General features: G+C 33.3%; 1 protein-coding gene across 5 annotated transcripts in view; it reads right to left on the reverse strand.

Moving 5' to 3' along the window:
- Positions 1 to 14,997, reverse strand: part of adcy5 (adenylate cyclase 5) — a 153,921-nt gene that overhangs the window by 32,997 nt on the left and 105,927 nt on the right. For all 5 annotated transcript variants that reach the window (XR_015498917.1, XR_015498916.1, XR_015498915.1 and 2 more), the window contains exons 5-8: positions 11,558 to 11,685; positions 4,204 to 4,362; positions 3,118 to 3,259; positions 877 to 1,014 (exon numbers count right to left, since the gene is read on the reverse strand). Coding sequence is in view for 2 of the 5 variants with exons in the window: in NM_001171585.4 (NP_001165056.2) it covers positions 877 to 1,014; positions 3,118 to 3,259; positions 4,204 to 4,362; positions 11,558 to 11,685 (567 nt within the window). In the remaining 3 variants the exon portion in view is untranslated. The remainder of the gene's footprint in view (positions 1 to 876; positions 1,015 to 3,117; positions 3,260 to 4,203; positions 4,363 to 11,557; positions 11,686 to 14,997) is intronic.

The raw sequence follows: 14,997 nt of genomic DNA on the forward strand, positions 1-14,997 counted from the left end.
GAGGTTAGTAGTTGTGTATAAAAGAAACACATTTAACTGGAAGTGAAAGTTTCTGCAACATCATGAATCTCTTTTATGTCACTTTTGGTCAAATTAATTTGGTCAAATTTGGTCAATTAAAAAAACATTAACAAAACATTATTAAGCTTCATTTCATTTATTTAATTTTATTTAATATTTTACATTATCTCATTGTTTTATAGAAGATATTCTAGCTGAAAAAAAGAAAGTGACCATTTTTAAAAAGTTAAAATTTAACTATTAGAAATAGTAAAAATAATAGTAAACCAAACTTTGAATATTCTTTTAATTAATTAATTTTTTTTATTTCGTAGTTCAAATTTTGCATGGATTTTGCTGTTCCTTCTTACCATGTTATCCAAGATGAAAGAAACAGGTAATTCTGACTTAAAAAAGAGAACAAAAAAAAGAAAAGATAAAGGCTATTCCCATGGTGTGCATAGGGACTAATTGCTGGTTCCACTTTGCCTGATTAAATCCCTCAGGCCTGTATGTGAGGAAATTCAGCTTTATTTAATTAGAGTGTTGTTCCCTTTGGGTTCCAGAGCTGAAGAAGACCTGAGAACTCAATGAAAGAACAGGGACGACCACAAAGGGAAGGAGACCCTTTACATGTGGCCCCTAAGCAATGTCCTTGGGATTGTTTAGGCTTAGTTAACACAGGACACAAAAAGCCTCCCCTGTCAACGGCCTTTTCCTCTGACAGAGGCCCTAATGGGTTTTAGACACGCCAATTAGAGTAAATTCAAACAGACATGTTTTTTTTTTTTTTTTTTTTTTTTTTAGCACAGAGTTAATATTCTCATACTACAAGGGTGGTAAATGCGACCCTTTTCTAAAGTGCAGCTTCCTCACCATCCTCTTCATCTCCTTGGAAACAGAATTGGCATTCAGGTGATTATAGAAGGGCCGGTCGGTCCAGTGAGTGCTGTTATGAGTGACCGAGTTGGTGCGCTGTCGGTTCATCTTAGCAATCATGGCCTTTTCTTCTTTCTGTGAGAGGAAACATAAAACCAGAGCAGTATTACGGTCTATGCTTTCTCAATGTCAAAGTTATTAGCTAGCATGTTCTCTGACGTCACATTTCTCTGAATGCATCAACAGAGTTCATTTGCATTCATCTTCTGCATCATGTGAGTCATGCCATTTCTGAGCACTAGGTGTTTTTGCATAAGAAAAAGGCTGTGAATATTAACAGAGAATGATCGCTTGTTGAACACCAGGTGTATTAGGTTTAGAGTTTGTAGAGTATTTAAAAATAAACAACAATAAACACATCTGAAATAATTCATCGGAATTATAAAATTAAGGCAATACACTGCCGATGAATATGTAAAAAAAAAACGAAACAAAAAAAAACTAATATTTATCGCCTTACAACCAAAGCAGATTGATCACATTAACGGATGCAGCCATTTTCTTTTACTATTAAAAACATTATATTTTAATAAGCAAATAAGCCATTATTTATTTGGAGACCTTCCTTGTTCAAAAATCTGTACATTAAATTTTTTTGCATTGTATTATTTATTTATTTATTTATTGATTCATTGCTTGCTTGCTTGATTCATTGCTTGATTCATTGCTTGCTTGCTTGATTCATTGCTTGATTCATTGCTTGCTTGCTTAATTTATTTATTTCTTGATTCATTGCTTGATTCATTGCTTGCTTGCTTAATTTATTTATTTCTTGATTCATTGCTTTATACATTGCTTGCTTGCTTGATTCATTGCTTGCTTTCTTGATTTATTACTTGATTTATTGCTTGCTTGCTCGATTCATTTCTTTCTTGATTCATTGCTTCATACATTGCTTCATACATTGCTTGATTCATTGCTTGCTTTGATTCATTACTTGATTCATTGATTGCTTGCTTGATTCATTGCTTGATTCATTACTTGATTCATTGCTTGATTCATTGCTGGATTCGTTGCTTGTTTGCTTGATTCATTGCTTGTTTGCTTGATTCATTGCTTGTTTGCTTGATTCATTGCTCGATTCGTTGCTTGCTTTCTTGATTCATTGCTTGATTTATCCCTGCCTTGCTTGATTTATTACTCGATTCATTGCTTGCTTGCTTGATTCATTGCTCGATTCATTGCTTGCTTGATTCATTGCTTGATTCGTTGCTTGCTTGCTTGATTCATTGCTTGATTTGTTGCTTGCTTGCTTGATTCATTGCTTATTTGCTTGATTCATTGCTCGATTCGTTGCTTGCTTGCTTGATTCATTGCTCGATTCGTTGCTTGCTTGCTTGATTCATTGCTCGATTCGTTGCTTGTTTGCTTGATTCATTCCTCGATTCGTTGCTTGTTTGCTTGATTCATTCCTCGATTCGCTTGGCTAATCTCATCTGTGAATCTGCTTGATTTGTTGCTTGATTCGTTGCTTGCTTGCTTGATTCATTGTTTGCTTACTTGATTTATAGCTGGATTCATTTCTTGATTCGTTGCTTGCTTGATTCATTTTTTGATTCATTAGGTGCGTTCAACATGAAGCACGACTGTAGCCGATGATCAACGAGATTAGCCGAGCGCAGGCGGGGACAGAGTTGAAAACGGAGCAGTCAAACCGGACCCTTTGGGGGCTCAAAGTTGCTGCAGTCATGATGACCGATCAAATGGTGTGATCACTTGTTTATTTACTTGTTAAAAAAAAAACAACAAAAAGATATACAGTACAAATAAATCAAAATACAGCAACAAGAATCAGTCCAAGGCACTCGAATATAGTGAAAAATTTAAAAAGCCTTTATTCACATGGCTAAATCTCTAAAAACCTACGCGTTTCGACAGAAGTCTGCCTTTATCAGGGTAACAGTTACCCTGTTGGATTTTGATAAAGTATTAGTAAATGTTGAACTATGATTAATAAATGGCGTACAAGTATTGTTCATTATTAGTTCATGTTAGTAAATATATTACTAACAGTAACAAATTAAACCTTATTGTAACGTGTGACCTAACACACACACACAAAATTAAATGCACAAAATGTAAAAATTGACAGGTACATGAAAAACTGTTTTGTAGCCTGTTTTATCTAAAATATATATATAAATATATAATAATAATAATTTTTTTAAAAAGTCTCACCCGCTTCTGACTGCAGCCCACAATGAGGTAGGTTTCAATGTTGTGCTTCTTGAGATACACGTTTCTTTCTCCACCAGATCCAGGTTCCACATCATAATCCCCATTCAGGTAGTTTAGAGTGGCCTTGGTGATATGTATACGCCTGAGATGATTAGAAAAAATGTGGCATTAAATTAGGCAGAATGAAACGCTAGTGAGTGCATGCAGCCTACTATTTTTCATAGTGTGAGAAACAGCATTAAACATTCGTTGTCAGCAAATGAGATTCATTTTAGGAAGTAAAACATACTTCATAAACAGATAATAAAAAGATATTATTAAAAGTGTTACATTCATTGTGTCAAGACATATAACATGCATTAGATATATATAAAAAAAAAACAATAAGCGTGCATGTGTACTCGTGTATGTATGTCTGCGTGAATAAATAAAATCTAAAAAACACAATATATAGGTTTAATTTACATTAGGTTGGAGGTCCTTAATATAACGATCATCAACAAGATTAAAAACCCTGATTTAAACGAAGGCTAAGTTTTTAATAACAGTTTTAAAACAATCAGGTACTACGCTTACAGAATACAAAAATACTATGCAAAATATTGTTTCACAATTGATTAATCTTCATTGAAATACTGAATTAAACCATCCTGAAGTAACTTGAGCTGATTAATGACACTACTGCCTTATTCAACTCTCCATATCTGAATAAAAAAAATCATAATTGATTAATTTTACAGCAATTGAACTGAACTATATCAAAATCGAATAATGACACTTGCCTATTTGGAGCTGCTTTCCTGAATTCAAAATTGACTCATAATTGAAGTCTGCATCTATTACAGTGTATTTGTGCTGAAAAAAGAACTATATAAATAAAAGTGTTATAAACTGACATGACAGAAGTAGTATGCTATTCTGAACAAAGTTATGGTGAGAAAGATAACAGCACAAAGACACGTCTAAACTTGCCTTGTGTTAATGGAAAAAGAATCCGATTTTAAAAGTGAAGAGACATAGGGAGTTCAGGTGAGAAAACATGAGCAAAAAAAAATAAAAAAATACATGCAAAGTTCATGAACCCACCCTGCTTTGCCCCCAGCTTCCATGTGGTTGGCCAAGGTGACATCGTTGGACCAGACATCAAACTGCCATTTCCTTAATCCCAGCACCCCGCAGTGAACGCGCCCGCTGTGTATTCCAACACGCATGTTGACGTTCACACCGGTGACTTCCCTCACCAAGCTGGAGTGCACACACACACAAAAAAAAAATACAATTGTTAATTGAAGGATTCAAAATTAGTTTATATGCTAATTTTATACTCTGTGGTGATTTTAAAACTTCCAGTGTTGCTACACATTACTGAGAAAGCGGTTTAAATATAAGCTTTGATAAAGTATGTGAAGAAAGTGACATAAGCTTTGCCACCATGTCACCTTTAGTCAAGGAGAGAGGGGATTTTAATCTAAACCTTATTATAATTCATGATGACTGCCATCAGCTCAACTGAGAAAAAAAGTGACTTTGCAGAAACAATGATTTCTCCTTAAGAATGTGCTGCTTTAAACGTGATAAACACAGTGGTACATCCAGCCAATAATATATGAATTATTCATTAATTCATTTTTGTTTTCGGCTTAGTCTCTTATTTCGTCAGGGGTCGTCACAGCGGAATGAACTGCCAACTATTCCATCATATCTTTTAAGCTGTGGATGCCCTTCCAGCCACAATCCAGCACTGGGAAACACCCATACACTCTCTCATTCCCACACACTATGGGCAATTTAGTTTATTCAATTCACCTATAGCGCATGTCTTTGGACTGTGGGGGAAACCGGAGTAACAGGAGGAAACCCTCACGAACACGGGGAGAACATGTAAACCCACAGATGTCAACTGACCCAACTGAGACTTAAACCAGCGGCCTTCTTACTGTGAAGCAACAGTGCTAAACACTTTGAAATAAAAATATGTTAAAATATATATGTAACAAGTTTTATTTGAATTAAAACTGTAATGATTTAAGCATATAATATAACAAAGCACAAAGCCAAAAATCACACAAGAAACAAACCAAAACAACAAAAAAGCTAAACCGAAAAAAAATTATTCCAGATGAAAAAATGAACTAAATCTAGAGGAAAAATCAAAACAAGAAGCATAAGCCAAGATGAAATAAGACTTCCCTTGGTTTATAAAACTTGCTTGCATCAGTTTGTCAACCATATTCCTGGAGAAGCACCAGCCCTGCACATGTTCCATGTCTCCTTAACCAAACACACCTGATTCAGATCATCAGCTCATTAGCAGAGATTAAAAGACCCATAATGGGTGTGAGACATTCAAAACATGCAGTGTTGGTGGTCCTTCAGGAACGTGGTTGAGAAACACTGGTTTAACAAACTGTGCTAATGGATTATTAAACCGTACCCACAAACTTCCAGATTGTGTACTCCGATTTTGTAAAACATGCATGTTTTATCCTTACACAAATTTATAACTCTTGCACTAAAAGACTATACGATAAAAAAAGGGGATCAATTAAATTATCATTTAGTATTTAAACAAAGAAGATTGTTGCCACACATAGTTTTTTTCCCTTCCACAAGTAACTTCCTGGGCTTTGTATTTATTAATACATAACTAATCTGGAAATTTTGTCATTAGACTACAATTTAGAAATCTTTAGGAATTGATTTCAAAAGTGCATGCATGAATTAATTCAATTCAATTCATCTTTATTTCTATAGCGCTTGTGTCAAAGCAGCTTTACTAGCTTTAAGTACGAGTAAATTGAAACTGTGTCAGTCCAGATTTCAGAGTTGAAGTCTAGTTTAGTTTTGTTTAATTTTCACTGCTGAAAGTTCAAACACTGAAGAGCAAATCCATCTCCAGCTCCACAAGTCCCAAAACCAAGCAAGCCAGTGGCGAGGTATGGATTGTTAGTATGGATTAAAAAACTGAAAGTATGCTTTACAAAAATCTGAGCTCACATATTGATAAGTCATGGTTTAATATCATGGTTTTATATGGTTTATATTGATGAATTTCATCTTTTTTTCCTCCTACCAGTTAGTAAACAAACAAAAAAAAAAATCAAGAAAAATAGCAAAAACAATAGAGGTCAAATTAAAATTATATAATGTTTTTATAAAAATCAAGTATAAATCAAAAATATTTTACTCGGCACAAAAACACTGCAGAAGATACAAAAATAAGGGATTTTTACGGTTTGAAGGGAAATGGTAGCTTTCTCTTTACTCGTTCTCAATACAACCAACAGAACAGTATTTCCTACATTCGGACACAAGCTTAACAATTCAATACAATAAATTCATAACCTTTCTCACAAAACAAATGTCATCTCACTTTCCCTTTAAGAAGAAACCCCAAGGTGGATTCAGTGCTCCTCAAAACGCACCTTTCCACCAGGCACATCAACAAGTTACCAGCACATTCTGATCCCGACGTCACACAGCAAACAAGCCATCAAACTCCTTTGAACATTGAGTGCGACAGGCAAGTCTGCGGAAAAATGGTCTCTTCCTGTGACGGGGCGCTGGGCGGCTGGCTGGAGCTCAGAGAAACACAGACACGTGCTCAGTGGAGCAGAAAGCCAGTCACCAGCTCCAATCCTGCCTTAACAAACAACTGCTTTGACATACTGAACATTAGAGGAGTCAGGCCTGCAGACACGTTTACATGAACACCAGACAAATAACTCAGAAACAACTCAATTAAACAATGACCGACCTGACTAATTAGAAGTCCCGGACAAACCCACTCAGGCCAATTCAAAGTTTCTAGAAAGAACGCAATGCTTAGGACAATTTAGTCATTACTAGTAAAATTAAGTGTTCTCTCTGAGCTCAGCCTTTCCATGAACCTTCAGTTAAAAGTGTCCGTTTCCTTGGATACAAAACTAATTCTGAAGATGCTCCTTTTTCAATAGTGAAAGGATGCACCAAACCTTTAGAAAACATTGATTTAATGACATTTCAGAGGAGGTGAAACTGAATATTATAGGAGGTCTCAAGTTCCATTTATTTTTTGTTTTCTATGACAATTTAGTAAATTTAATCCTGTTATGAAATTGCGAATTAAAACTGCTTTTGTATGATAACACACACACATAGATACATATACATACATACACACACACACACACACACACACACATCTATATATATATATATACATATATACATACACATACATACATATGTATGTATGTATGTATGTATGTATGTATGTATGTATGTATGTATGTATGTGTATATATATATATATATATATATATATATACATACATATACATACATACATATACATACATATACATACATATACATACATACATACATACATACATACATACATACATACATACATACATACATACATACATACATACATACATACATACATACATACATACATACATACATACATACATACATACATACATACATACATACATACATACATACATATACATACATATACATACACACACAGTTAAAATCAGAATTATTAGCACCCTTTTGAATTTTTTAGAATAAAAGCAGTTTTTAATTTTTTAAAACCTATTTTTGGGACAAAATTATTAGCCCCTTTAAGCTAATTTTTTGTTCGATTGTCTTAAGAACAAACCATCGTTATACAATAACTTGCCTAATTACCCTAACCTGCCTAGTTACCCTAATTACCCTAATTAAGCCTTTAAATGTCACTTTAAGCTGTATAGAAGTCTTGAAAAATATCTAGTAAAATATTTTTTACTGTCATCATGACAAAGATAAAATAAATCAGTTATTAGAAATGAGTTTTTAAAACTATTATGTTTAGAAATGTGCTGAAATAATCTTCCCTCCGTTAAACAGAAATTGGGGAAAATAAACAGGGGCGCTAATAATTTAGGGGGGCTGTATAATATATATATATATATATATATATATATATATATATATATATTATACATGTATAACTGTATAACTGTATAATATATATATATATATATATATATATATATATATATATATATATATATATATATATATATATATATACACATACATATATACACATACATACATGTGTGTGTATATATATATATATATATATATATATATATATATATATATATATATATATATATATATATATATATATATATATATATATATAGACACGCCAGATGATTTAAAGTTACAACCAGAACTACCTTTTTTATCTGTAAAGCTAAAAGAATGGTTGAAATCTTTACAGCTTTGTGAACGTTAAGTATATTCTTTCAGGTTGGTCAGGTTTACATTTCTCTTTAGTATCCAGATTGACTCACATTTTATGTTTGTGGCACTGCATATACTGCACATGTTTGATGTATTGTTTTTATTTGTTGATTTTTTTTTAGAAAGCCTAACCAGGGACGAAGGCTGCAAATTAGCTTCATGCTATAACCTACAATATCCTATGTACGCGGCATTGGATGTCCTTGTATAACAATGTCAGTGTACTGTCCCTGTTATATAAACAAAAAATGGGCAGACACAGTGTTAAGAATATATTATATATAAACATTCCATCAAAATTTCTAAAAAGTTAAAAACAATCTTTCTTTTACTATTATATCAACAACATATCACTCCTGTCAGGCAGAAGCCTTGTATTTACTTTATGTTGTTGACTCTTTCATCTGTGGATTCGCTAAATAATTAAATCAAAATGAAAAGCCTGTGAATAAATCTCAACTTCACTGGATCCTAATCTGTCTGCAGATCCTCTCTCCTGCCTTAGTGTTAAATGAAGTGCACAGTTTGGACCGTCTCTTCTTGTTTGCATTTCAAGACGAATAAAGAACAGGTTGTTTAAAAGAGTACAACATTTTCTTAACTCAAGAAACAAAATATATACACGCTAATGATTTGCGAGCAGCACGGTGGCTTTGTGGTTAGCACTCTTGCCTCACAGTAAGAAGGTCGCTGGTTTGAGTCCCGGCTAGGCCAGATGGCATTTCTGTGTGGAGTTTGCATTTTCTCCCCGAGTTCATGTGGGTTTCCTCCTGGTGCTCCGGTTTCCCCCAGAGTCCAAAGACATGCTGTACAGGTGAATTGAATTAACTAAATTGTCCGTAGTGTGTGGGTTGCGGCTGAAACGGCATCTGCTATATTAAACATATGCTAGAATAGCTGGTGGTTCATTTTGCTGTGGCAACCTCTGAAATAGAGACTAAGCTGAAGGAAATTGCATGAATGAATGAATGCATTAAGCATTTGATGAGTAATCTAATATAGTCATAGCCTATGCAATGCACTTAATGCTTTATAACATGATTTTTCTTTTTAAAAGGAGCGCCTACATACTGTACTGTAGCTTCCACCAAATGTCAAAGCTTGTAAGTTGAACTGCATGGTGTAAATTACATTATGCTACTCTGCATGCTTCAGTAATTTTTTTTCATCCAATTATTTCAACATTAACGTATGCATTAAAACATTAAAATAATTAACGCATTAATGCATTTGCGTCAACAACCATATTAATAATATAATGACATATGGAATATATTCTGACAATACACAGACATCAAAATTAGATAGAAACCGAAAATTTCCAGGTCACCGATATTTTCTTTTATATAGTTGAAGTCATAATTATTTGTCCTTCTGTCAAATTTGTATTATTTTTCAAATTTTCCCAAGTGATGTTTAATGCTTTGAGCAAGGACATTTTCCCACGATTTAAAATACTTACAACTTTATTCTAATATTAATACAATAAAATATATTATTGTTTCTTCTTCTGAGGAATGTTTATTTATTTTAATTTGGCTGAGATAAAAGCATATTCAAAATTTTGAAACTATTTTTAAGGTCAATATTATTAGCTATATTTTTAGTTATTAGAAATTAATTATTAAAACTATTAGGCCGCTGGTTCGAACCTCGACTCAGTTGGTGTTTCTGTGAGGAGTTTGCATGTTTTCTCTCTGGGTTTCCTCCGGGTGCTCCGGTTTTCCCCACAGTCCAAAGACATGCTGCAGTTGAATTGGGTAGGCTAAATTGTCCGTAGTGTATGAGTGTATGAGCTTGACAGGCCCAGACGACAGGCCGGCCGGAATGTGTAAAAAAAAAAAAAAAAAAAAAAAAAAAAGTCGTAAAAGTCTAAAATGGCTTGTTCCAAACAGCCGACCCTGCAACCATACAGGATTAAGAAGAAGAAGAAGAATTATTAAAACTATTATGATTAAAAATGTGTCAAAATCATGATTCGTTCTCTGGGTTTATCGCCTAATCAACCAGCAAATTTTCATGCAGGGCAATGAGCACCGTCACACAGCAAAACGGGTAAAGCAGTTTCTTGAAACTGAAACCATTGAAATGGCCAGCCCAGTGTCCTGAAATACATGTGATTGAAAACCTCTGGAAAATCCTTGCTGCAATACTTCTGTGACTTTTTTTGCATACATATTAACAAAGAGTACTAACTATGACTACATGCAATTTAATGACTAAATCTAACCATGGAAGTACTGTGTAATAATGGAGGGGATCCCAAAGTCTCAATTTAAAAGTCCAAATCTGAAGGTCAAAACTCTGGAAAAAATTATTATAAGAAAAATATCAATCAATACGCAATTTAACAATTACAAATAGTGTCTTTTGCTTTCAAAAATACATTATTACAATTGCAAAAGTGGCAAAACTGCAAGTGACAAAACAGAAAAACATCCAGAGGTAGGTCAAAACTAAAATGGTGCAAAACACAGAGCAGGCTAGTGTAAGAAATGACACTTTACGTATTTTGTCAGCTGACTAAACTTTTGTTTCATAGTGGTATTTGACATTTCCAACTCCAACTCAAATGATCTCAAACAAATCAAACAGAAGAGTTTTGTACAGAACTGAAGAGAAATGAATGAATACCTCTGTCAAACTATTCTCTTTGCAAACGTTTCTTTTCTGGAAACTGACATCCAAACCCATTCAAACGCTCACTGCAGTGAGGTCATGAAGGTGCTGACTGGATGTCATGACAACAGCTTCAAACAGCAAACCTTTAAATGTCACCTTTGGTTTCAATTTGAACCATGGCCGAAAGTAGCTAAAAAGATTGCAAACTTAACATGTATTTATCAAAGCCGTAAATCCACACTTTCATTCCCTTACACATAATTAGTACTCTTGAAATATAAAATAGAGGCGGGTCCGGATTAAATTTCCAGAGTCCGGACTTTGAAAAGCACTGCAATAATGAGACGATTTGAAAAGGGACATCAAAGTGTATCCATTTCTGGGGATCGCAGCAGGTCTCGATTCACCACAGCGTCTCCTGTGTATCTCCGGGCTGAAGTACATTTTCAGAGGGCATTTAAAAGAAGACACAAAAGCCTTGCTGTTCCTGTCTGACGAACAGAAGCAACACTGTCATACTCACGAGATTGCTTCTATCATGTCCACTCCCATCTCCACACAGCAGTGCGCATGGTCAGCACGGGCCTCCGGCAGCCCTGACACACAGTAGTAGCAGTCACCCAGAATCTTGATCCGCAGACAGTGATTCTCCTGAAACACAGGACAGTGATAATTGAGCAGAAATCACAACCCTACAATAATCTCATGATGCACAAATAGGGTTTGGCAATTTCCAAAAATACATTGTGTTTGTCAAAATTATTGATTTCACTTTGATGCCAAAAATCATTAGAATATAAAGACCATGTTTCATGAAGAGATTTTGTAGATGTCCCACTATAAATATACCAAAAGCTCTATTTTTATTAGTAATATGCATTGCTAAACACTTCATTTAGGCCATGTCCACACTAGTACATTTAAAAACACATATTTTTTTGCTCTACTCTGACCTTACGCCCACACCGAGATGGCATTTTTAGGAAACAAATCTTTTTAAATACAGTCCAAAGTGGACAAAATGTAAAAACGGCATTTTTGTGTTGCAGTGTGGACTGAAAATTGAGGTTTTCGAAAACAACGACGCTATTTAATCATGTGACTCAATTTAGTGACCAATACAGCTAACAAAAATTTACAAAATTGTAAACCAGATGTTTTGGATGCTGTGTGTTTTGACAGCTTTATCAAAGATTAGTCAAACAATGTCAGTTTGGGATGGGATAGGATAAACTTTATTTGTCCCCGAGGAAATTTGTCTTGGGCAATAAAGTGCTACAACGTTGCTCTAAGCAGACAATAAAATAAATAAAACAAACAAAACTATTATGAATATTCATTGTTTACAAAATTAGACCATATATAAATATATAATTATGAAATATATAAAGCACAGAACACAGTCAGGTGCTAATATTCTACAGGTGCATTGTTCTTGATAGAGTTCAATAGCTTTATCGAGGTAGGAACAAACGAAAGCTTCAATCTATTGGTTTTACATATTGGCGTTCTCTGTCTTCTTCCTAACGGTAACAGCTGATATCCACTTATAAGAGGATGTTTGGAATCAGCACTAATATGTATTGCTCTTCTCATGACCGCCTGTTCATAAAGAGCATGTATGGGCTTGTATTGTTTTATTTTTATGATTTTCATGGCTGTTTTTTTAATATGAACCAATTTATTTTTCAATTGAACAGACAGATTTCCAAACCAGACTGTGATTCTATAGCGAATAAGACTTTCAAATATAGCTCTGTAAAAAAACAAGCAAGATACCGTATAGTGATACTTGCTGTATCACTGTGTCTTTAATGATCACAGGTCTATGTTCAGATACACTTCTTCGGTCAAGTTTGTATTTAATCCATATTGCCTCTTGCCTGTCTCGAACATATAACGTTTACTTGGAACTATTGTTCAGCTGCAGAAGCAGACGACAAAATGTTGCAACATTTCAAAGAGATGGAAAGTAAATTAACGGCAGGCAAACATGACAGAGGTAAAAGCGTCTTATGTCTGTGTGCATTGAAAGTACATAATTAAAAGTGTTTCAGCTGATAGTGTGGATGATGGAAAGAACTGAAAACAATGGTGTGGGCATGGAACATTTAGACGCAAACACAGTTTTCAAATTTAGCCAAAATTAACCTTAGACAACTTCATAGACGATTTTCTCAATATTTCAATTGTTTTTGAACCCTCAGATTCTAGATGTCCTAATAGTTGTAGCTTGGCCAAAACTAGAACTATTCTAAGAAACCATACATCAATGGGAAGCTTATTTATTCAGATTTAATGTGATGTGTAAATCTAAATTTCCAAAAAATGTACAGTTATGGCTAGTTTTGTGGTTCAAGGACGGATATTTCGGCTGTTTGAAGTGCTGTTGTTAACATTTAGATTAGTTCATCTATAAGGCCCTTAATTTAAAAGTATAAAGGTAATGGCCCATTAGTTAATGTTAGTTAATGTGTTTACAAACAATTAGTAAAACATTTATTATGTATGTATTTATTTTTGTTATTGTTAGTTAATGTTATTTAAGTTGAATAACAGTAGTTCATGTTCACTCACTTTGCATTACCTAATGTTAACAAAAACAACTTTGGATTTTAATAATGCGTTAGCTATATTGAACTATGATTAACAGATGCTTTACAAGACTATTCAAATTTAATGTTAAGTTTAATGTAAACACATTAACTACTGGACCATTATTCTAAAGTGTTACCAGTTTAAATAATACATCACATGCCATTTCATAACTATTAGGGTGTGATACGTGATATCCAACAAAGGGAATGTGTTACATATAACGTATTTTCTCCATTAAAACCCCTTCGCATTCCACAAATGGTTTTTCCTTTTAAGGGTGTGGATTTTCATAGGGATTTACACGATTTATGGAGACAAAACAAACTCAAAACCCAACTGTTCCCAAATGGCTTAGAGAGGTCAGATTTTAATCTGTGTCTACAGTCAATTTTTTTATAAAGTAAGTTTGGCATCCTGGTTTCATGATTTCAAAAATCCATCCTAATTTGTTCTGATGTTTTTCTTGGAAAACATCAGTAATCTCATCAGAAATCTCTTGGAAATGAATAAAAAAAAGGTTATATGATACTAAAACATAGCTCAACCAAATATGAAGTGTTTCATCATTATTTTTTAACCATAAAATAAACTTTTTATAAATCTGCAACAACTAATTAACAAAAAATAAACAAATAATAAAGTTTAAATTTAATTAAATTTAATTAAATAATTAAAGTGTCACCCCTAATATAAATGATTTTGTATAGGGAAAATTCCTATTTACCTTAAAATGGTTTTTAAAAATAATGTAATGAAAATCACATAAATCCCTATGAAAAATTTCTATTTTTAATTTGATTAACTGCAATATAGTACATAGATCTGCAAAAACTAATTGATAGAGTCAGAAAATAAAACAATTGCTTATTGATTAAGTAATTACTTAAAATATTAAGTAAATAAGTATTATAAAAAAAATAATTGTCATATTAAATCATAATAACACTGTGAAACCCAACTGTCAACTTTATCAAATGAAATGAGTGTAGCTAATTCAATTTACTGAAAGTAAATTCTACTCATTTGAAAAGTTTTGAACTCAGTATTAAAGGTAATGAGTTAATTTAATACCCCATTGCTTCAACTTATATGGAGTAAGTTCACAGTGTGTTTACTGTGCTTAAATTGCTTCTTTTACTAAAATGGATTAAGTTTACAGTACTCATTAGGTTTAGTTTTTGAACTTAAATGGTCTGTTGCAATCCGTTTCCTCAAAAGTTTGAGTAACCTTTTGGGTTTTACAGTATACAGTTAATGTAATTAATATTTATTAAAATGTAATTTTTTTCCCCCTTTGTTAATCGATAAATTAGAGATTTATTGACTAACAAATCAATAATTAGTCACAGATCTAATAGCATATAA

The sequence above is a fragment of the Danio rerio genome, chromosome 9, assembly GCF_052040795.2.
Source record: "Danio rerio strain M-AB ecotype USA chromosome 9, GRCz13ab, whole genome shotgun sequence".
Lineage (NCBI taxonomy): Eukaryota > Metazoa > Chordata > Actinopteri > Cypriniformes > Danionidae > Danio > Danio rerio.